We start from the raw sequence: 22701 nt of genomic DNA, 5'->3' as shown, positions 1-22701 counted from the left end.
CTTCTTCTGTGTGCCAATGGAGTTGGTTAAAGGTTCACCTGTCGTTCATGTTTACGCTTAATATAAGATTAAGATACATCATTCTCTGTAACCAGCCTCATTTCACTTTTATTTACACACAAACTTTGTATTTTTATAGCCAAATAGTTTCCTTGCACTTCTCTCAATCTTGAAATGGTAAAATATAATTGAGAAAAGTGGAAATACACACTGTGCATACTGTAATAAACATGCATTTATCATGCTCAGGAAAAGACGCATCAAACTCTCCCATCAGCAGATGTTTATTTCAGATATCATCATCAAAATTTTTACAAAACATTTTCTGACAATAATATACCCCAAGAAGAGCCATCATTTTGCGCTTGAAACATGTTTCCACAAAATAGCTGAATACAGTAAAAAAAAGAAATAAAAAATCTAAATAAAATTGAAATTAAAGACAAAATAAGTGAAAAAGAAAATATACAACAAACCAACAACCAAAGAAAACAGCGCAGCACGTATTTACAACCTGCAGAAAATGACGCGCTCTGCAGGAAATGCATGAGATGGTATGGTTTGTACAGTATTTGAAGGATTTGCACACAAAGGAGTCTGCATGGAGCACCCATTTCTGTTGTTGGTCACAGTCAAGGCTTTTCTTTTACCTGCGCTTGAGTCCCAACTGTGAGGAGTCAAAGCAATCTATTTAAATAAACACCCCCTTGTCTTCAGTGAGAACATTAACTCCATTTAGGAGTACGAATAGGGCTTTTGTCAGACAGAAAGAAAGTGTGTTTCCCTGACAGAAGCTAATGATCACGCCTTATCTTCCTCTGTCCACAGTGACAAAAGCAGGGAAAAAACAGCCAGGACAACGCAGGCCAGGGGTTAAAGACCAATGATAGTGTTCAGCAGCATGGAACCATTGTAATCAATGTAGATCACTTTGGTGTGAACGGATGGCAGCCAATAACTAAACGGAGGTAGAAGAGGAGGGGCACTGATAATTATGTAAAGTGCACTCATACACTTTAGTCTTGCTAGCACCCATGTGTCAAGTCGTCACCCAATGTGACAAATGCGTTCTAAACTCTTTTCATGATACAGTATTGATCAGAAAAAAAAAAAAAAACTGGTCTGAACATGATCTGTGACTACATTCTTCTTCAGTCGAATTAAAATGCCAAATTTCTGTACAATGAAAACACTGAACATGAGTCAACTCATTGTTAGAGAAAAGCAAATCGTTCTGCGTTCAGAAAAAAAAAAAAAAACATACTTTGAGCTGCACAAACACTACAGCGCCAGGATTTCAAGGATGTATTGTTCATGGCTAGAGAAGGCTGCAAATCCACATGAGGAGGGGAATTCACTTTTCAAATATCACGTAATGGCGTCTAACTACTGGACCATCACAAATGGCCTTAGGTGACCTTAACACAGTTGTTGAAGCCTGATGTTACGCATCTGTTATCTGTGTCTGGTCTTCCCACATATTGCGTTGATCATGACACGTGTATATAACACATCTAGTAGGGCAGGATTAATATAGTGACCTTTCCCGCTAATCCATAGTGTGCATGTATACGTGTGTGTGTGAATGTGTGTGCAGCGCTTCACACAGCCTGTCAGTCTGAATAGACGTTCTCACTCACACCAAAACAAACACCAGCCTCTTTTAAGTCATCCAATGAGGGAACACTGTAACAGCAGTTTCAAAAACCTAAAGATGTGGAATGAGCAATACGTACAGTAAGTCAAATAGATATGAATAAGGTTGTGTGGTTTTGATGTTTGATGCAAACCTCTTCCCCCCAGTTTGTGATGAGTGTTGCCGGTCAACCTGAGGTAGAAATCTGACTCCTAGATCTCCAGCTGCAACAACACCAAGCGATGTAATACACACCTGCCTTCTCTCAAGGTGTAGTTAGGTAGTAAGGTTTGATACAGATGGCTGGAAAGAAAATCAATGTAACAATGTGGTGTTAGTGAGAGCATTTGTTTTGATGTTGTTTTGACATTAGCTGGCGGGTAGTTACACCAGGAAAATATTTTGATAACACGTCACTTCCACTGCTTCAGTTTCAGTCGCCTTAATTGAATGTTAAACAGCCGAGCACAGAAACAAGATGCAAGCACAGGGAAACACACAGAAGGTACTCGAGAGGGGGCACCGAGTAACACTCAAATTAGTAGGGGTTAGCGCTGGAGTCAGGAGAGCTCACAGACAAGGGGCAGTAATGATCAAAAAAGCTGCTGGAGGATTAAAAAAAGAAGAGAAAAAAAACGTGCCTCAGATTAGCGGACAGTTCCCGAGCGATAACATTGTACTTTAGCAGACTAAGAAGTGTGTGTCTTAGAAAGGCCGTAACATTTCTGCCACTTGCTGCCTGATAGAGTTTATAGTAGTCAGTCACAATCATTGATCAATACTGTTTAGGACAATAATATTGGGTTAAAAAAAAAGCCACCTGTAGATAAATAACAATAAAAAACCTGATATACCAGGGTGCATTTTTTTCCCTTCAGAGATTAAAAAAAACAAAACAGTGCTATTACTTAAAAAATGCATGTGGTCGTACCAGACACAAGCATTAAAGTGACTAAGGTGCTCCATGACTTGTGGATCACAGAACATTTCTGTCGGGAAAACAGCATTTGTTTGTCGAGGTTGATGTTCCCAAATGTCATCATGCAGGTATATTGTAAATGTGGAATCCAGGCCAAAGGATGACTCAGAGCAAGGCAGACAATACATGGCGCAATTAAGAAACCGGGGACTACAAAGACATTGCCACGGCAGCTGTTACAATGTAAGCTCCACCAGCATTACGAAGCAACCGTACAGACCAAACTGATTTTTAAAGCGCCGTTCTGTACATGAGGGGCACCGCTCTCTGTCCTGAAACCATCATAACAGGTGATGTGTTCGCTTCAGGGCTAGATGTTGGTACGAGAAATATAGCACATAAAAACAATAATCTTCTCAAGTATTTCACGAGACTTACAGTTACCACTTGAACAATGAGTTTAAACTCTTTTTTTTTTCAATTGAAAAAGAAAATGGGAATCACTGAGGTTGCGTAGTGAGACATTGGACAATTAAGTAGTATCAATTGTATTTCATGACTGAAAAAAAAAAAAAAATGATTGAAAGTGATTGAAGCAAATAGAAAAATATTCATCATCGAAATAACCGGAGCAGGCTGTCGGAATCTCTTGAAAACAGATTTCCACTGGAAAATGAATAAGGCTCCTCTTCTCTTTAAAAGAAGTTCCCTTTTTTTTTTTTTTAAATTCACTATTTACACGATAAATAAGTACCATCCATTTTTTCGTCCTCTGATTAGTCTTACATCATTTCTTGACATCATCTTGAACATCTTGAAAAGCTCTCTCAAGTCCAACTGAAAAAAATAATTATCTCTTAGATACAGCCACTGTGAGGTGATGTTTCGATCCCTTTCATTGTCTTTATCTGACCAATCACTCTCTCTGGAGTGGGTGCAAAAAAAAAAAAAAAACAGATCCAGGTCAATTATCGGTGACAGGTAGAAAATGATCCCATTGCATTGCGTGGATTAAGCTAGAATGGACACTTGATAGGCCTGAACGGCCTTATCTTGAATCCTCATCGGCTCCACCAGTCAATGAGTAGCAAAGCTTGACAAGTTTGCCAAGAGGTTATCAAGTGAGTCTCTGCACAGCAGGCAGGCAGCTCCGGACAAAAGGGGATGACAGGCAATATTCCCAGTGCGTTATGGGTTCATACTGAGGTCAATGTGCTGGATCAACAAGGCCCCACTCCTTGCGTCTGTGATGGGGGCGGGAGGGGAGGGGGAGCAGGAGCACATGGCCAAAGACTTTGCAAACACAGCAACATGGTGCGCTCTGTTGTGCGCCGAGTCAGTCATCATTTGAAATCACTGTTGGGGCAGAGGGAGCGGTTTGGCCTCCAGTCGGTGAACCTACTCCGGATTATATACAATAGTTGCAATCCAATGTACTTTTGAGCCACATAGTTTTAACCCCCCATTAAAGCATTACGCATCGCACAATAAATACCTCTCTGCAAACAAGCCCAAACATGTGGATCACGCCACGGTTAAAATCGCATGGCCATTGTCTTCATTTTAACAACGCCATCAACATAACTGCCTTGAAGAGAGCTGTTTTCTTGTCGCATCAAGTCGGCTTGCTAATCTGTGGCGACAACTCACGCTCATCGGAGACAAGCACGAGATGAGATTGGAATTTTGAACGTGAATTCTGCAACGGAATCCCCCGAGCAAATGTGTATTATGTGCATTAAAAGTAAGTGAACTCTTTGGTTTGACATGCACGACATGAAGTTCTGCGCGAGTGCATTTCCTCACGGATAGCCAAAGATAATCAACTTGTCACTGGAAAATTTCAGATGAAATTGTGATGGAGACTCTCCTCTGATAAAAACTGCTGACTTTTCTTGTTGAAATGTCAAGAAGAAGATTCTTGCCGTAAAGAGCTTTCCTCTATTGCACATTCCCTTTCAATCCTGAAAGTGCCCTGCTACCATGTCGTCGATGGTTTCGTTGATCGTTGAAATATGTCCAAAATAATAGCCTTTCCTCTTTCTTCAGAACTGAAATACATCCGAGGCTTCCAGATTTGATCTGCATGTTAATATTGAGGACCAATGAAGTTACCTGCTCATCTGCCCCTTCATTTCAAAGTCATTGTTTGTCAGACGGCCTGGTCAAGCTTCTCGCAACTAGTCCCAGCTCTTTAGGGTCCAATTTAGGGAGAGCTGGAGGTTTTAGTGTGTGGTAAAGACTGGTGTGGGGGCCATCAGTTGGTGGTCTTAGAGGAAGAGGAGGGGAACGTGGACCTGGTTCGGGGGTCATCATGCTTGTAGAGGAGGGCACAGCAGGAAGTGCGACAGTCTGTATCGTTGGCCTGTCACACGGCACCAGGTCCTCCACGCCCTCCAAGTCCCGTGGCGGGCCCTCGTAGCCCATGTTTAGCCGCAGGGGTTGATGAGCTTGGCAGTAGTCTACAATCGGCTGTTCATAGCGATAGAAGGTCAGCGCTCCCATCTGGTGCGGAACCTGTGTAAAGAGTAAGAATTGAGGATTTATGAAGCAAGGGTGTGAAGAGAATATTAATGAATGAAATAAAGGACAGGCAGGCAAGACCAGCACGGCCAAATATGAGGGAGAGGGAGGACAAGAGGAAACAGAAAAAAAAAGACAAAGAATCGATCATTTTCATTGCTTGTTCGTGAAGTATGATTCACTGAGATATAACATTTCACAGTAAACACATACATAACTTGGCTTGGAATATTGATCAAGCTAAAATACTGATAGCCTTCCGTGTTGCAGGTTGCGTTTCAATGGAACAACAAACGTTCCTTCCCATCAAGTGCCCCAGGCGCAGAGGGCGTAGGGAGACATTCAGAACCACTCTTCACTGAATTACTATGGTTGTCAGTTGCTGTTTATAATCCTGTCCATGGCTCTCATGCTGACAGTCACCGCGACTGAAACGCGCAGCTGTTTGAGGGACTTTAAACACCAAATGATACCAGTTAAGCATAGGACGGAGTGAGGCTTACCTCACCCCAAACTCTGTTTTTCTGTTTTTTTTTTCACATGACGCCCTGCCCACAGCGTCAGAGTTTGTCATGGAGTGAAGCCCATGTTCTTTGTTTAAAAACCTAATGCATCAACATGCAACGCAGAAGGCTTCCTATATTATGCCACGGCAATGAGGATACTGCTTCTTTAAATCCCATTGAACCGTAAAAAAAAAAACTTATAAATCACGCCACCCACTCTTGGTGTACCATTCTAGTCTGTATCAATACTGTGACAGATTCTATTCATAAGTTGCATCTATACGAAATGTGGCATCTAACAGCATGTGTGAAAGTGGAGGCAAAATGTCTTTTGCTTTTTGATCCACAATTTCATTTTGGCTTCAAACAAATGAGCTTCCATTCTAAATGGAACATAAATATGTTTTCAGAACATAAAATGGACCAATAAAAATGGAACTATTGTCGGCAGAAAAACAAACGGACAAGTGGGCCCTTAAAATGAAAGAATAAAGCTACAGTATACTGCTAAGTGTGCAATTTATTTAATTTCGACCTAATGTTCCTATTCATCTGCAAAAAAACCCCAACTGCATTCAACTGCTTTTTAAGAAATGAACAGGGGATGTTTGCATAAATGCAAATATAATCAAAATAAATAGACCATCGGACCTGTGTCTGAGGAATGAACACATCTGGCAGGACAGAGTTAATATCATCAAACGGTGACCAGCTGAGCCTGTGGTCACACAAATGAAAAAGCCATAAATAGACACGTTTGTCAGATTTGTCTCAGTCTGACAGCACATACGTATGAGGAAGAGATACCTTAACACTAAAATCACTGGAGCAAATAACCCTGCGCCCCCTCGTGTCACTGCCACTTGCGTCGCTGCCAGAAGCTCTTGTCACATCTGGCTAAGTGTCTGGTCTTATGCTCCTTATGCAAACCTTAAAATGTTGCCAAACAAACACATGAGGCACAGTTGGCTCTATCTTAATTCTTAATCCCCCTTTAAAACAGCATTCCAACGCGTTTCAGTCTGGATTACATTTGTAAAAAACAAAAATACAGCTGACCTGGATGGAAAGGCGCCTGGCAGGGCGACAGATTATCAGATCTTTTCACGCAGGCGAGAGCAAGCACACAACAGCAGCAGGAGCTACAGATGTGACTCTGATATGAAAAAAAAACCATGAATAATACAACCCCTGACAGCGAGGAGGTGTTGTAACGCAAGTGTCACAGTCCCTCCTACTTTCATGCAGATAGGCAAGAATCCATTATATAAGCTCACTAATCACAGTTCCATACTGAGAGGACTCAGTTTCAGTGACGCAATGATACGCTCAGGAATGACAGCTGTGCAGCGATGAATAAGCAAGTAATAAGTACCCCAGAAATAATGTGACAAATATCACAATATAACATTAGAATATCACATTGTGACATGATCGGTATCACAAAATAGCATCACAATTGTCATGATCCCGCTTTTATTTTGGTCCATTGAGTCCTGTTTTCCTTTCTCCCTCTTGTCAATCAACTGCTGCTCCGTTCAATCTCCTCTGCTGTTGTACATTTGTCCGTTGTTTAAATTATCTTCTGTTCAGTTACTTCTAAACCCTGGTGCTTTGAGTTTTTGTATTTTGACTCCCTTTTTTCTCCCTGCTCCGTGTGGCTTCTTGGTTTTCTCTCCGCATCTGTTAATCCCTACTCGTGCGTTCTTTTCAATGATAGTTTATTTGGGGTTTTACTGTTCATTGTGTGTTTGCTCTCCTGTTACAGACTCTTCTTGCATTCTTTCTCCCGGTTCGGTGACGCTTTTCGTTTGGACTCATTCCGTTGTGGACTCTTCCCAGTTTTGGTGACGCTCTGGATTTATTTTCTGTTTTCTTCTCCCGGTTCGGTGACGCCTTTTGTTGTACATTTTTGTGTCTTATTATTAAAAAATTGTATTGACTTTCATTACTGCACTTGGGTCCCACTCCGCGTCTTGACTCGTGACAACAATAACCCCAAAAATGATGTGAAACGCACAGCTCTGAGCTTCCTTACCAACCATTTCACTTTGACTTCTAAGAGTCCCAACCAGACAAATGCTCCCCAGTGGTTCAGCTATAGTTTTGTTCAATTCTGACCAAGTCTCTCCACAAAAGCATGTGTAACATCAGTTCTACATTAAATGCTGCTGTAGCCTTCAGCTGAAGTACAACATGAGTGTATGATGCAGTGCAGCACCGGAAAGCAGCAACTGAACAAGGTTGCCACCATGTATTCATAAAAAAAAATAAAAAAATGCCTTATTAGGGGTGTTAAAGCACACCGCTTCAGAAAAGCACCTTTCAGTTCAACAATGCAGCGCAGCACACCAGCACCCAGCACCATTTTTTCCCCTCATACCTCCTCCCTCCTCAGATGAACTCCATTAAGCGGCCTTGATTCATTACATTATGGCCACTAAGTGGATTGCTCCCCTCGTTCGCCTTTCAGTTTAAACCTTTAACCAACCCATTTCACTGCACCGCCACTCGCACCACCCACCCATCTCCTGTCAAACACAGAGCCCACCTTAGCTCTGCCTCCAGTTCAAGGCTCAATATGATGAAATAATTAAGCAATACTAGCGCCGAACTGTATCAGTAGATTCTATCAAAACGCCAGGGAGTCAATATGCTCCTGCAGATCTCCGTGAGCAGATTTCCAGTTGTATACAGGACACCAGGACTATATATATATTTCAATTATTATGTATTTTTTTTGTATTTCAATTACTTTAAATGCTGATACGTTTAAAAACATTTTGAAATAAAATATATATTATACAATAGCTTTGAGAGCAAGCACCCCCACCACACCCTCGCGACAGTGTTTGAAATTTGTCTTCATGCTCCTGTCAACTTGGATTTGCACACTATTAGGATACAAAAAAAACCTGACACTTGGTTGTGTTGTAGCTGTCAGGGATACAAGCAACGTCTTTGCAATATTTATACAGAGGGTTGTACAATTTCACAGACGCAGGGACTATGAAACAACATAGGTGACTGTCATTTAGCGGCGTGTGAGTGAAACAAAGTGTTACAAAGATATTTGTGCATAATCACAATCTCATATTCATGGAAAGGAATCTTGCTTTTCATCCCCAGTCACAGCTCTGCAGGTCCTCATCCATGAACCTCATTGGTTGTCTTCTTCTTCTCCTTTTCCTAGAGACTCTTTCTCTAGCATTTTTCATCGGTTATCTCTCCTCTCCACATACCTAACTCAGTCTGCACAGGCCATGTGCCTCTGCTATACTGTACTCATATCTGTCTTAATCCATTCCAGTTCCTCCCATTTAGGAACCACTTCACTTCTAACTAACACATAACAACCATGGTTATTTACCCTTTGACTTGCTAATGAATAATGGCACATTTTGTTCAGGGATAGATTTGCTTTCCTTGAAATAGCATTAGTCTACGTTTTACATTTATTTCTCTGTTTTTCCTTGTTTTTCTGCATTTATTTTATTGTGATCCATAACATTATAACACACAACACTGACAGTAAATTGAATACATCCAGCTTGAGTGCAACTCAAACATAGCATCTAAACTTCTTCTTAGACCGTCGAGTTGCTCTGCATATTTACTTCCTTCCTTCCTTCTTCCTTTGGATATATATATATATATATATATATATATATATATATATATATATATATATATATATATATATATATATATATATATATATATATATATATATATATATATATATTTAACTAAATATATTTCAGATTCACCCCATAACTAAACTTGAATTCATGCCTTTTGTCCCTGACTTGAGTCATGCCAACAAAATATATAAAAAATATATATACAAAATCTATTAGGAGTTGCTTTTTACTGACCGCCTCCTCTGTTTGTGCCCACATTTAATTCTCCATAAGGCCTGGACTTAATGCAAAACAAACAGAGTGTCCCCACCTCGGTGACTGTATCTTGATTTCCATGCACTGTTTTGTTTGGGGACTCATACAAAAATATCACCCTCAGCATTATTTCAGTGGCGCTAGGAATTTGTGTTTCTTCATACTTTTATGAGCAACTGAGGATGCAGTAACTCTGCCAAAGCAAACAATGGCGGTGCGGCCACAGGGAGTGGGATCAAAAGTCTTCAGCCTGCCAAGACAAACTCTCAGGCTCACTATAGTTACATGACACTGACATAAAGAAGCTAAGAGACCGCCACTAAACACTTCATCCTGCCACTGTCAGTTCTGAACAACGTTTCGCTAAAGATATTGATCACCCTTCTCTCACTCACCATTGACCATGCACTTCTTGACTCACCTTTCCCAGTCATTGCAAAGGTGTGACTCGCCACATCCTCACAAGATGCAGCCACCCACTCATCCTCTGATAAAAAAGCAGACCATCTGCTCTGACTCACATCAGCCGAGCAACTGGGGATGAGTCTTTTGAGAATTATTTTTGCAATAATCATGAGCCACGGTGGTTTAGCCCACCAAATAGTTTTTGTCACTTAGCCCAATAACTCTGACAGAAGGTGTATACATCTGGATTTAGGACGGCTGTGAAGAAAACAACATTCAGTATGACTTCAAGTTGCTGCAAACCACGCGCCCTATTCCAGTTAGAACAAGCAGATAAGGACATTTGACTTCATAAAACAATGAACAATGTTCATGTACAATGAACCAACTTTCACGTAGCTGTGGTGTATTTTTGTTGTGGGAAGGATTGTGCATGCACAGAATTCCAATTCCCAATTTGAGGTACCTCTTTCTTTGCCATAAACCAACATCTTTCTTCAATGAAGGAACTTTCCTTCATGTGATTGTATGCTGTGCTTCTACAAAGCCAGGAGTTCATTTTTTTCTACTGATATTAAGGGAGTAAACTCTCAATAGTCCTGGAGGATTATTATTAGGAAACATATGCATGTTCATTCGCAGACAAAGATAATTGATCTATCCAAATAACTGCATTTTCAAAGGGAATATTTTTCAGTGCACCAATTCCAAAATATATTACTTGACACTCAATGAGACTGCACAGATGGATGGAAAATTTAAGTTGAAACAACTTCAGGACAGAAGCACTAAACAATGTTTTTCTGTTCACTTTATGCAGCAAAGACTGCGCTCATATTATTCACCCTGTACAGAATCACCTTAAATTTGATCATTCTGGTGTAAAATATTGCACGCATATAATAATAACGACAACAATAATAATGATAAGAATTACTAGTAGTATTGTTGTTGTTGTTATTTGGATTATTATTATTGGGAGTAGTAGTAGTAGAAGTAGTAATAGTTGTTTTAATAACCACAGTGAGAACAGCAACAATAACAACAATAAGAATACTAATAATCTGTAAATGGATGTTGATGCAAAGCATTTGTTTATTTATTGAACTCAAATTGGACATACTTTTACAATTACAGTTTTAAAAGTGCAGTTATCCAAGCAGGATCATGATCATAGCCCACACGTTTTTGCTGTTTCCACAGTAAAACAAACATCGACCTTGCTGAAGAAAAAGGTGCTACTAAGTCACTGTCTTGAATAGTGAATAATAATACTCCATCACAGGAGACTGTGTCATGTGTTTTCTGCACTGACTGAAAAAGGTTATCAATGACCTACTTCCCCACCCATCGCTGTTTATTTGTTGCAGTATCCGTTTCTAGATGTCATGGCACTGAATTGAAACCTCCTGGTTTTAATCATTGCTTCATTTATCCTCGTGGAATATGGGGAATGTATGGGAATAATTCATTGTAGTTCATCCATCTTTTAAAGCAGTCTGAGATGAATATTTGATGTTAAGGTTCAAAGCCTGGTGAAATATAAGTATTTCAATGATAGACTGTGGAACTCTGTTGTTGTGTTCAAAGCGAAAAGAAAACTCCTCAGAGTATGGCGTCTTGGGGATAATATATTTCTCTATTACAACACTGTTAGGCAGGTATGAAAGTGGCAAATGTAATGAAACAGAACTTGACATATTATATAGAACAGTGACAGGCTGTCATACTTCTGAGGGCTTCATTGATTTCCCTCAGCCGTGATTAATCCGTTTATTTACTGTCATACCGGTGTCACTCGACTCGGAGTCAGAGCCAATGAGGCTAGTCAATGGGTCTGCTGGATGCTTTTGACGGGAACTATCAATATGGTCATGGTAGTTGTCAAGACGCTGACAGTCATTTCTTTCTAAAGAGCTGTGGGACACGTTATGCGTGTTGTGCGAAAAAGGCCAGTCACAATTTCATTTGAGCCTTGAAAAGAGAAGTGGAATTATGAGTGAGGACAGTTGTTTTTGCTGGATTCTTTGCTTGTTCTGTGCTCAATAATTTTAAATCATGAAACCATTTCTTTCATTTACTCACATTTTTACAATTGAAATTGTAAGCTGAACTAAATTGAATTTGAGCAGCTCCACAATCACAAACCATACACCAGATTCAAAGGATGACCTGCACTATATTCATGCAGATTTATTTAGTGATGATAATGCTATAATTATGTTTCTTGAATTAGGACACCACAAGTTTTTTTTAAATTACTTACTTAAAAAAAAGCTTTGATCAAACACATTTTTTAATTAAACAGTGAGAGTTGGAGAGTGTTTTGGGGGTACTCATTACTTTTTAGATGTGGTTGTCAACCGTTCTTTTGCGACATCTGAGAAAACAGAAAATTGTCAGGTTTCTATTTTAAATGCAGTGCGACTCAATGTGACGTGGTGCACAGACGGCACCAGACAGGGATCTGTGACGTGACCCACCAGTCAGGTTTTCATGGGCGCACGTATGCATGGATGCGCCTGATGTGCTGTCAAGCTCTTCAGTATATTAATCCTGCTTTATATTATCGGGGAGTACAGCCCCCAAAATGAAGGAGCAGGAAAACAACAGCCTTAGTGAATACAGGAGTTGCATTTACACCCAATGAAAACTAGGGTCTGGAATAGGTTCACTTGATATGATCACATATCCACGAGACTTGGACGAAGAGTGGAGACATTTCCGGTGAAACCAACTGGCTGTGTCACTCAGACTCAATCCTCATCCATTTTCGTGTACTGACTAAGACTGACTAATAGGCAGGTCAGTGGCAGGCAGGCTGGAGAGCGAGAAATGACATTATGATATAAATGTGTTTTTTTTATGCTGCTCTAAAGATTGGCCGTGCCACCATTCCTTCATTGCATGGTATATGTGCACCTACGCTGTAAGCTAATGCACTGAAATGGAACTTCTTTGCCAAAACTGAAAATGAAAAAAAAACAAGGGTAAAAACCAAAGCACTTTAAGAACAAGTATGCCAATTTTTATTTTGGTCCACAGCTATGACTGTGTGCTTGACTCTCAAAAATCAAGTCAAGCTTTGGTAATAAAACCAAAATTATGAAGATATTTCTTGACAACATAAACAATGCAATTCAAACATCAGACTTCACCCCTCTCATGCAGCCTGGTGAAAGGACATTCCTACTTTCTTCACTCAAGGGGACAATACGAGCCTGTATGATGTGGATTTTAGAATGTCATCTAGTATTTAGTATATATATTGATACATACCAGAGACGTTTCTACTCTCCCTGGATATAAAGCCCACTCAAAGACAAAGAAAAAAGAGGAATACTGGTCGGGACTCGTGCCACGTCAAGTGTCTGTGACTCACACTGGACAACCTTGCCACTTGCTCGATCAACAGTGTGTACACCAGGCCCACATTTAAATGAATTGATTCTCTAAACAAGCCGTTAGCCTCCCACTAATTCCTTAATGACTGCGAGTCCCTTTGTGTCCACTGGCTCTTGATTACAGGTCTTTGACACAAGGTGAGACAGAGAGCACATGCACCGACGCAGGCGGCAACCGCCTACTCACTCTGCGCCTCGCGAGGGTGAATGAAATACAGAAAAAAGTGAGGCAGACATAAATAAACAAAAATGAGGAAGAGAAAGAAGGAGAGGAGGATCAAGGCCCCCCTTCACGCTCCACCGATTACCCACCCTGCGCTATCACCAGCGCCTTCCGTTCCGGGATAGGAACAGCATAGGAGCTTGGGTAGACCACAGCAAATGAGGCATGAAATGTTTCTCAATGCTCAACACGTTCCTCGGCCCAGTTTACTTTCACACTAACAAATCCAGCACAACGCACAATTACCGCAGCTAATGAAGGCGGGGGCCGCAAATTTGCAAAACAAAGGATATCAGAAAAATGGTTTGCGGTGTTCAGTATGTATTCACAGTTATCTTCTTTCTTTTGGCAGCGGAAGCATTCAAAAAAATACAAAAAAATAAATCAATACAAATGGAAAACAAAACGGTAGCAGGAGTGGGTGACAGACAAATCCTTCAGTTGACCTCTGCTTGTGCTCCCTCAAAAGAGCAGCTGGTATGCAGCACATAGATTTCTTACTAGAACAGAAATTGTATTTATATGTATTTTTACAGTAAACTGCCAAGTCTATCATTGGCAACTAGACACTGTGTTGGTCTTCTGGTCTTGGTCTGTGGTAAATGAATCAAGTCATGTTAATGGAGCCATTGACCGCTAGCAATTCACACCTGTCAGACCTGAGGCTCTGTAGTGTGCATATTTTATGACATTATAAACAGAAATCAAAGGAACAATGCTTCTGATGTTTTGTAATACTTGCATACCTGGTGAGTACAATGAAATAGCGGAGCGGTTCAGGAGCATTTCAGCGCAACCCGTCATCACCGGGTTGGATTGCAACTGCTTGTAAAGAACAGCCGCTATGCATTATATGTATTTTTTTGTTTTACTTGGTTGTCATTCATGAGAAATAAATTTACTATGCTTTGTATTTCATCTGAAATGGATTCAGTATAGTCAATGAATTCAGAATTTCTTAGCAGATGCAGATATTGTGTTGGATTGAGAAACGTTGTCGTACGTATCGATTATACTGATATCAAAAAATATTGTGATAGTATCATGTCATGAAAGACCTGGTGACACCCAGCCCTTGTTTGTTCTGCGTTCAGTGTGGTCTCAGTCATAGTCTCCCCCTCATTGGTCTAGGTGTCAATCTCAAAAAGTGTCAGCCTTGGACTTGGTGTCTGTATGCTCTATTAAATTACCTGAAGGGCCACATTAGAAACAGTAACTGTTGTGAGGGGCCATCATCAACAGGAAGACAGTGATGCTCACAAAACATGATGGAAAAATATCCAAAATATATACTTCAGTAGCAATAAGTAGCAAGGACAAGTTGACCGAAAAAGTTCGAATGTAAGTAAGGATAGTAAGAAGTGTAAATATGCAATGAAAACTATTGAAATATTTTATTTCATACGCACTTTTGGATTTGAATATCAATCAATATAACTATGGACCAGACGTTCATGATGAAAAGGCAATTTATTTCAATATAAATATATTCAGTATTCCTTCAATGTATTCTGAAGAAGAAGAAAAAGACACAAAAATGGCCAATGAAAAGAGGAAAGTTTTAGTCTTGAGACAAGAACATGTTATATTTAATACTGAAGTGGTGGCGACTAAAAGAGAACTAAAAAGGCAGAAGAATTACAATGTATCAGTTATAGTTTTAGTCTGAGTTAAAAGGGCCACAAAAATACAGGCATTGGGCCCGTGGGGCGCACTTTGCCCAGGTCTTTGTTACGGGGTCTGGGCTTCAACAGTACAGTAAAGAATTTCTCAAAATATCATAATATATTTTGCATGAACTAGTGCTTGAAGTCTCAGCAGCAGTGGCAGCGCGTGTCTGAGTAATGAGGATGACCCAACATAAACGGTGTGTGTGGCCAACTTGGCTCTGCGCTGGGAGCGCCGTCGCACTTTAATCAGGAGTATTGAGGAGGAGTGTGCCGCGAAAGGCAGGCCAAGGCTTTTAAAGACCTGACTAATAACACATGTCAAAGGGAGCTGGATGCAGGCCAAGACAGATATGCAGACACCCCCCCCGCCCCCGCCCAGATATCACCCAGCACTTCCATATATTGCCCAAAAAGCATGTGAATACAGACGTTCTTTCCTGAAAGCTTCATATACTCCTGAGGACATAGAAGAAGCCCAAAGCAGCAGTCCATTGAACAGCTTGCTGTTGCTCTTTTAGCTTTTGTTTTTACATAAGAGATGATAAAGTTTTTGCCAGCGCTGAATACTGGGCAGATGTCATTAAATAAATCATCACACACAGTGTAAGAATTTTGAGTTATCCTGAATTGTGCTTCAAGCGAATAAAGACTTCTGCTGTGGTTGTGTGAAAGTGGCCCAACAGTACTTGCTGATAGTGGAGCATTGTGTAGCAATGTGCATATTTACCAAGTTATATTTAGTCAAAGTTGACAACTGGCTTTGAATGTCATCTCGGTGAGATGTTTATTGTCGCAACTGTTATTCGCAACTGCAATGAAGAAGTCCTCATGCAAGATTCTTTGGAAATGCCTTTTCTTACAAATAAACTACTCAAAAACACATTGACGGTCATAAGGGCTGAATCATGCCAATACTTGAAAAGGACTTCAAATCGCACAGTAAAGAATCCTTAAAAAAAATCATGGATCCAGACGGTGATCCAGATCACATTTGTCCCCTGGTCACATTTCCTGAACATTTTATCCAAATTCCTCCATAACTTTTCAAACCAACAACTCCAAAAACATAACCTCCTTGGCCCAGGTAATAGGAGGTCTACACCCACAGGGCTTGTTTTAATGGCATTTTGAATTTGCTTGGTATTAAATGTGAAGAATCAATGATGATATTAGTGTATGCATGGCAAATAATTTCTCTTCCATATTATTATACATTGATGTTTTACAGAAGTGTGGAGAAAACTGGCGCGAGGCCTTCAGGTCACACAGAGCTCTTGGATTACCCTGCCATTGCAAAAAGTTTGGAGACTCCTGCTCGAGACGTTGTCACTGAATCTAAGGCACAATGGAGCCATGAGGAGCCAGCTCTTATCCTTCACTTCACCAGGATCCTTCACGAAAGCATGCTTGGCTTTGAGAGGACTCGTCATCGACCACTGTGCAGTGAGTATATGCTGTAGTGCCCAGCAGCCAATGTTCTGGGCTCTGATTCGGTGTTGATTCACCGGTAAAATGGTGTATGGAAAAGTGCTTATCATGACGAAAATCAAATTTGCAACAGAGGTATTTGATTTCTGTTGCATTCAGATAGTGACAATAGACAAACTCCAACCCTTTGCAGGACTATTTGCAGCCAACAGCCCCATATGCAGAAATATACATTATTATTATATTATTATTTTACATGGTCTTTTTAGAATGACTATACAGGCATTTTCCTTTTTTTTCCATAAATTGTTTGCTCTCATAAAACCACAAATACCTTTATTTCATTATATTATTTATTATGTGCTGTCATTATGGGTATCAATCAAATGACATGGTTCATTTATTTATTTTATTTTTTATCTCTTATTCGCCGTCCTGACCAGTGTCAGTTTTAGGTTCGGGCAAACTGGGCAGGTGTTATTGGGGGGGTGAGCACCAAGTTACACAGGTGAAACACATGACTGTCACTCTCTGACACTGATAGTAGGACTGGAAGAATAACTAGAAATGACAGGTCAGAATCTTTCCCAACACTTGTATCGCTCCTCCACAGCCATCATCCCATCCTCCATGATGCGACGACGGAGGTCAGAGCTGGGTTATTATCGTCATTAAAGAAATGAAAAGGAAGCATCAGTGAACCGTGGATTAATTTTTTCGGCCAAGAAACTCCAATGTCCAATGTTGCCTCAGCGACGGAGGGAGGAGGACTGGGGTTCAGGCTCATGGGGCTCATGGACATTGTTAACAAAAATGGTATTGAGAGAAATTCATATGTTTTAATGGGATCTCTTCGGATTATTCATTGGTTGTTAAAAACACAGTAAAGGCCCTTGTTATTTAGTTTGATATTTCGAAAACTATAAAATGCATTCATTTCAAAAAGTAAATACACAGGAGACAAACCAGCAACCACTCTACTAGTGCAACGTCACGTGACTTAATGCTCAACTCAGCATTACAGCCTTGATAGTCATACCGTGGCTTGAATAGACTCGGATCAGGACCCTTCAGGTAGCGCAAAATGACACCACACTTACGCTGCCGCAAAGCAAGTTCAATGTATTTAATTGGGTGGGAGGTGCCGGCGAGGTAGTTTCGCCCGGGGAGTAATTCTCATTTCATACTTGTCTCAATCGTCTGAACAGTATTCTGTAGTACAAAATTGCAGTCAACTACTACTAACTTTTTTTTTTTAACAGTGTATTGTTTTTTAACAGTATATATATATATATATATATATATATATATATATATATATATATATATATATATATATATATATATATATATATATATAGTAGAAATACATTTTCATTTTACCAGATTTTTTTACAGTGCACCATGGTGAACGACATGTCTATTCAGTGACAGCCACTTGTGTAAACTGAAGCAATACCAACTTATTTGGCAATAATTATGATAGGTAGAACAAAGCAGAATTAATGAACAGGCTTCTGGTTTTATCTGAGAAGGTAATTAGCCATAGGGCTTAAATAATCACCGGAATATCCAGGTTGTTGCAGGGGATCCCTGAGGAGAGCGATTTGCATAGACGCGGGGCAGAGAACATTTCTCCAGAGACAACCTTTTCACTGAGGTGCCTTGAAGACACAATATCACCGAGGAACTTTGGGCTTTTCATTTAAATATAGGTCACTTGCCTCGAAACCCATCAGAAATGTAGCTCTATTGTCACTCTATTTGTTGAGTTATAATCTCAGCCTCGTAATATGTATTAATATGGGGATTAAGCCAGTTTCCAATTTCCCATTTTTGCGTTTAATGACTTGGATTTTTCAAGACGTGAAATTGAGTGCTCAAAAAATGTCTCTTTCACCGGTACTGTACAAATGACATTTCAGTTGTCTGACATGTATAGTTGATATACATGTTACAGGTAAACAAGCGTTAAAATGGTGAGTGAGCTTGCACTCAAACAACCACTTGAGATGCATTTTAGCTAATGCTAATGCTAATGCTAATGCTAATGCTTTAGCTGAATGCTAATGAAAACTGGCTGAAAACCTCATCATGTTTCCCACTGTTAAAAAGCAAAATTTCCTGAGATATATAGAGCATCCATTTTGACTTAAACAAACATGGTCATCTGAGCAGGAACTGAGAAAGACAAAGATGAAAGGAATTCCATGAGGATTAGACGGTCGATCACAATATAGAAATGTTGAATTAAATATGTTTCCATGCCACAATTCAACAAACTTTGCTCACTTCAACACTACACTGCAGACCTGAGGTCAAACCCATAAAAACCACTATTACCGCTCACAGAGTTCCACAACAGAGTGCATTACAGCCGATAACATCACATCACCAGCGCACACTTGTCCGGGAGAGGATCAAATCTTTTTTTTCAAAGCAACACACTTCAGAGTGGCACATTTCCGAGCACTGTCGGGCTCAGTCCCGGTGTTAGTTGCAGCAGGTCTATGTCATGTCTCATTTGATCTTTCCCTTCATGTCCCTGTCAGTTTCAACAACGTTACCAGGTCACAAAGTCGCACAGCCATAACAAAGCATCTTTACAAAACTTCAAACAATAATATATTCAAACATCTCAGAATGGACTTGAAAGATGTGTTCGCATCAGAGGATGAGACACTCAGTTAACAAGGAAGAAAGATGATTGACAGTCATTCATGTCTCTCTTAATATTATTTGCTTCTTCCTTTTGACAATGGAGTATAGCGATAGGTTTTACATCATCATCCCTGATTTGCTGACCATATTTAAGAGTTTGCCAGTGCAAAATATTCTTTTAGGATGTGCTCCACATTGTGTTGTTGCTTGCTGGTAAAGTATTAAAGTTTAAGGCCATCTGCTAGCTGACTTTTGAAACAACTGTATTTGTTACACCTTATTTAGTTGTATTTTGTGTAATTCTATTTGGCAGGATATATATATATAGTGAGCGTAAATATACTGTGGAGGAGAAGCTGGAGAGGGGGAGGAACGAGCTGGAGAGAAGAATCACAGTAGAACTATGACAAAAAAACGTGCGTGGATGAGAGAGAGAGAGAGAGAGAGAGAGACAGGGGGTCAGTGGAGTTATAGAATCAGAGGTTGTAAGAACAGATGGCTGGTTACGATCAGTCATGCAGAGTGTTCAACGGTGATTACAGGAGGTGAAGAGGAGGATGCAGGCAGGTTGGAACAGGTGGAGATGTCTGGTGTGACCTGTGACAGAAGAGAGGAAGCCAGGGTAAGAAGAGATAGGACAGTAGTGAGACCGTGGTTTTGAGAGAGTGGCTCTGGCATAACAACAAATCTACAGAGATCTGTCCATGGTACTGAAGTGTTTCTGCAGCTCTGCTTGAACAAAAGCCGATATTTCAGTTGAATCTTTACGATTTAAAATAACAAGACCATGATTCAAGCTTCTTGTCATGTGTTGTCATGTGAAATTTAGAGTTGCTGGCTAGTTCTCACTGATTAAAAAGCATATACTGTCACACTCACAAATGAAAACGATGGACTTCTATATCATTCTATCGAGACCACATCATTTTGTTTCTGATCCTTTGAACATTAAATCTTGGTGGTTCTGAATGCCAACCCGATTAGATATTCCGCCTCTGGCTGACCGCTGGGAATTGGTACAACAGTGGTGGCTTCTCCTTTCAATCTTGGCTCGCCCTTTTTGGTCATGACAAACTAGTCTGCCTCATAATGTGCCTGCTGAGGGAGTTAACATCCCACACAGTGCAAAAAAAAAAAAAAAAAAAAACTCAGTTTGGTCTACCCACGGATCCCGCAGCTGTTACTTCAGCAGCATCATGGACTAAAAGCAGATGTATATTCATAATGCAGCCAAAACACAACCAAGATATGGACTAAACTTTGTAGCTCTCCACTCAGAATAACACTCCTTGACCCGAAGTCTGAAGTTGTATAACTCACCATTTCAATTACTTCTTTTAACAGTGCATTTTAATCAGATTTGGTCAAATATCATCTCTGTCTGTTTTTCTAAACCTGTACGCCTACAATCATTCCAATTTTAACACTGATTCTGCAACATTAAATATCTGTCAGTCATCAAAAGTTCAAAAGTATAGCCTGCGAGAAAAAAAGAGCCTTATCAAGAGTCACATTTTTAGGTTAATGGTAACTAGAATTATTGAAAAAACATATACCTGCAGCCTGTCCTCACTTTCCCATCAGGGCTGACTTGGCAAAACATTATTATTATTATTATATTTGCACACTCACGCTTGTTAGGACTTTTGGAGTTTGGACTAAGCCAAATGTTCCAAGGAAATCGAACAAACACACAATATTGCTCAACTCAGCTGGACAGTTGACGAAAAACACTTCAGAGCAGAATGTCGTTCCGTATCAACTCAAGAAAACAGTCTGGACATGAGCTTGTAGTCTTTTGCAAGTATAATGAGAATACATTCCATAGATGAAGCTGGTTAGGACACACAACTGCGTCTTCATTGCATCTCTGATAGCTTTAGGTAGATTTGGGTAGAGGTAGAGTGACAGTGCTTTTGCAAATCACCGGACCAAAAAATCATCTGCAGAAGTTCAGGGTGCAGTCCACCAAAAGACAGTGACCTCTTCCAACCACATGTGGTTTTGTTTCACTTCCATTCCAGTTCACTGACACTTGTACCAACAACTTGAAAATGCAACAAATGAAACCTAGGAGTTAATAAGCTATGCTTACATGCTTCAACATAACATGACTCTAAATAACACCACACATAATTACTGATTATTAGCAGTTAATAATCAGGTAATTATTGATAGTTAATATGTGTTTGCAAAATTCATGTTTAGCAGTTCGTGTCATTCGAAAAAGTATGCAATGGGATTTTTTTCTGGAACTTAAAAAAAAAACCACACACACACAATCGACCATGACATACCAGTCAAAGCTAGAAGGAGTAGGAGGTATGTGGAGGTCGAAAATATTACTTCAGAAAGAGAGAGATACAATGTGTAGTTCAAGGTTCAAGGCTCAGTTCTGAGACACAAATTCGTCATACTATATACTGTATTACAATATATACAGGCAGCACAATCAACAGTTAACAGGATCTAAATGATTAATGGATGATATTGAAAAGATAATGGGGAAATGTAAAAACTGGATGGACATAAATAGACGCTCCCTAAATGTAGGGAAAAAAAAGTTCCTGTTCAGACCAAGTCAGAATCAGAATGTGGGAGAGTTGAGAACACTGTGCAGTACTCTGATACTCCTTATTCTGCGACAGAAGAGGGCTATTACAGAATAATGTACAAGGCAGATGACAGAGCACATACAAATGAGCTGTTTGCCAAAGCAAGAATTCCCTCAGCTAGTAGAAATACAAACACTGCTGGTCAAGCTTAGAGCCAGAAATGCACTGCTACTGGATCATCTACAAAGACTGTTTCAACACATTCCTGATGAGGAGGAGCAGAGAAGAAGAGGGAACGACTACCCACCATACGCTAAAACCACATCGATAAAAATACACTCTGCAATAGTGGGAGTGAAAATCTGCAACTCACTGATGAAGGAAATTGACTCAGGAGAAGAGACTTAAAAGATCAGAAGACACTGACTGAAAGTAGCACCTAACACGGGCATCACCCAGACACAACACAGTCGCCTCAAAAATAAGGAAGAGTGGGAAAGCGGGGCAGAAATTATGCAAACTGTACTTCTCGCTGTCCCTTTTCTCAGTGAAATGCTTTTCCATATTTAGATGGAAAACAGATAACCCATCTTACGGTTTAAAAGTGGAAGTAATTATCGAGAGGTATAGCGTGGTTACAGAGCTCAGGCAAGGGCCATCGCCTCCTGATCTATTCTGATGCAAAAAATACATCAGAACCTTCTTCAGTATTTGTGCACATTTTTCTGAAACTTCAGAAGAGAGCATGAAACAAGGCTGAATATACACCAAGGTGATGCTTCGTCCTTTCTCTTGCTGCCCTGTCAGTCTGCCCAGTCTAAACGGCAGGCTTGTGTTAACTAAATTACAAGGAGAAGAGGAAGCCAGGCCAT

The 22701-nt window shown here is 40.1% G+C and overlaps 1 protein-coding gene across 2 annotated transcripts in view; it reads right to left on the bottom strand.

Annotated features, from left to right (window-relative positions):
• Positions 1-268: 268 nt before the first annotated feature.
• Positions 269-22701, bottom strand: part of LOC128753825 (leucine-rich repeat transmembrane neuronal protein 4) — a 75790-nt gene continuing 53357 nt past the window's right edge. The window contains exons 3-4 of one of the 2 annotated variants that reach the window (XM_053855949.1): positions 19815-19871; positions 269-5072 (exon numbers count right to left, since the gene is read on the bottom strand). In XM_053855949.1, the coding sequence (XP_053711924.1) occupies positions 4698-5072; positions 19815-19871 (432 nt within the window). In that variant the 3' untranslated portion in view covers positions 269-4697. The remainder of the gene's footprint in view (positions 5073-19814; positions 19872-22701) is intronic. The other variant, XM_053855957.1, reaches the window with a different exon arrangement.

This window comes from Synchiropus splendidus, chromosome 1 (assembly GCF_027744825.2).
Source record: "Synchiropus splendidus isolate RoL2022-P1 chromosome 1, RoL_Sspl_1.0, whole genome shotgun sequence".
NCBI classification, from domain to species: Eukaryota; Metazoa; Chordata; class Actinopteri; order Syngnathiformes; family Callionymidae; genus Synchiropus; species Synchiropus splendidus.
The sequence above is the reverse complement of the archived record's forward strand: the minus strand, read 5'-3'. Positions and strand labels throughout refer to the sequence as shown.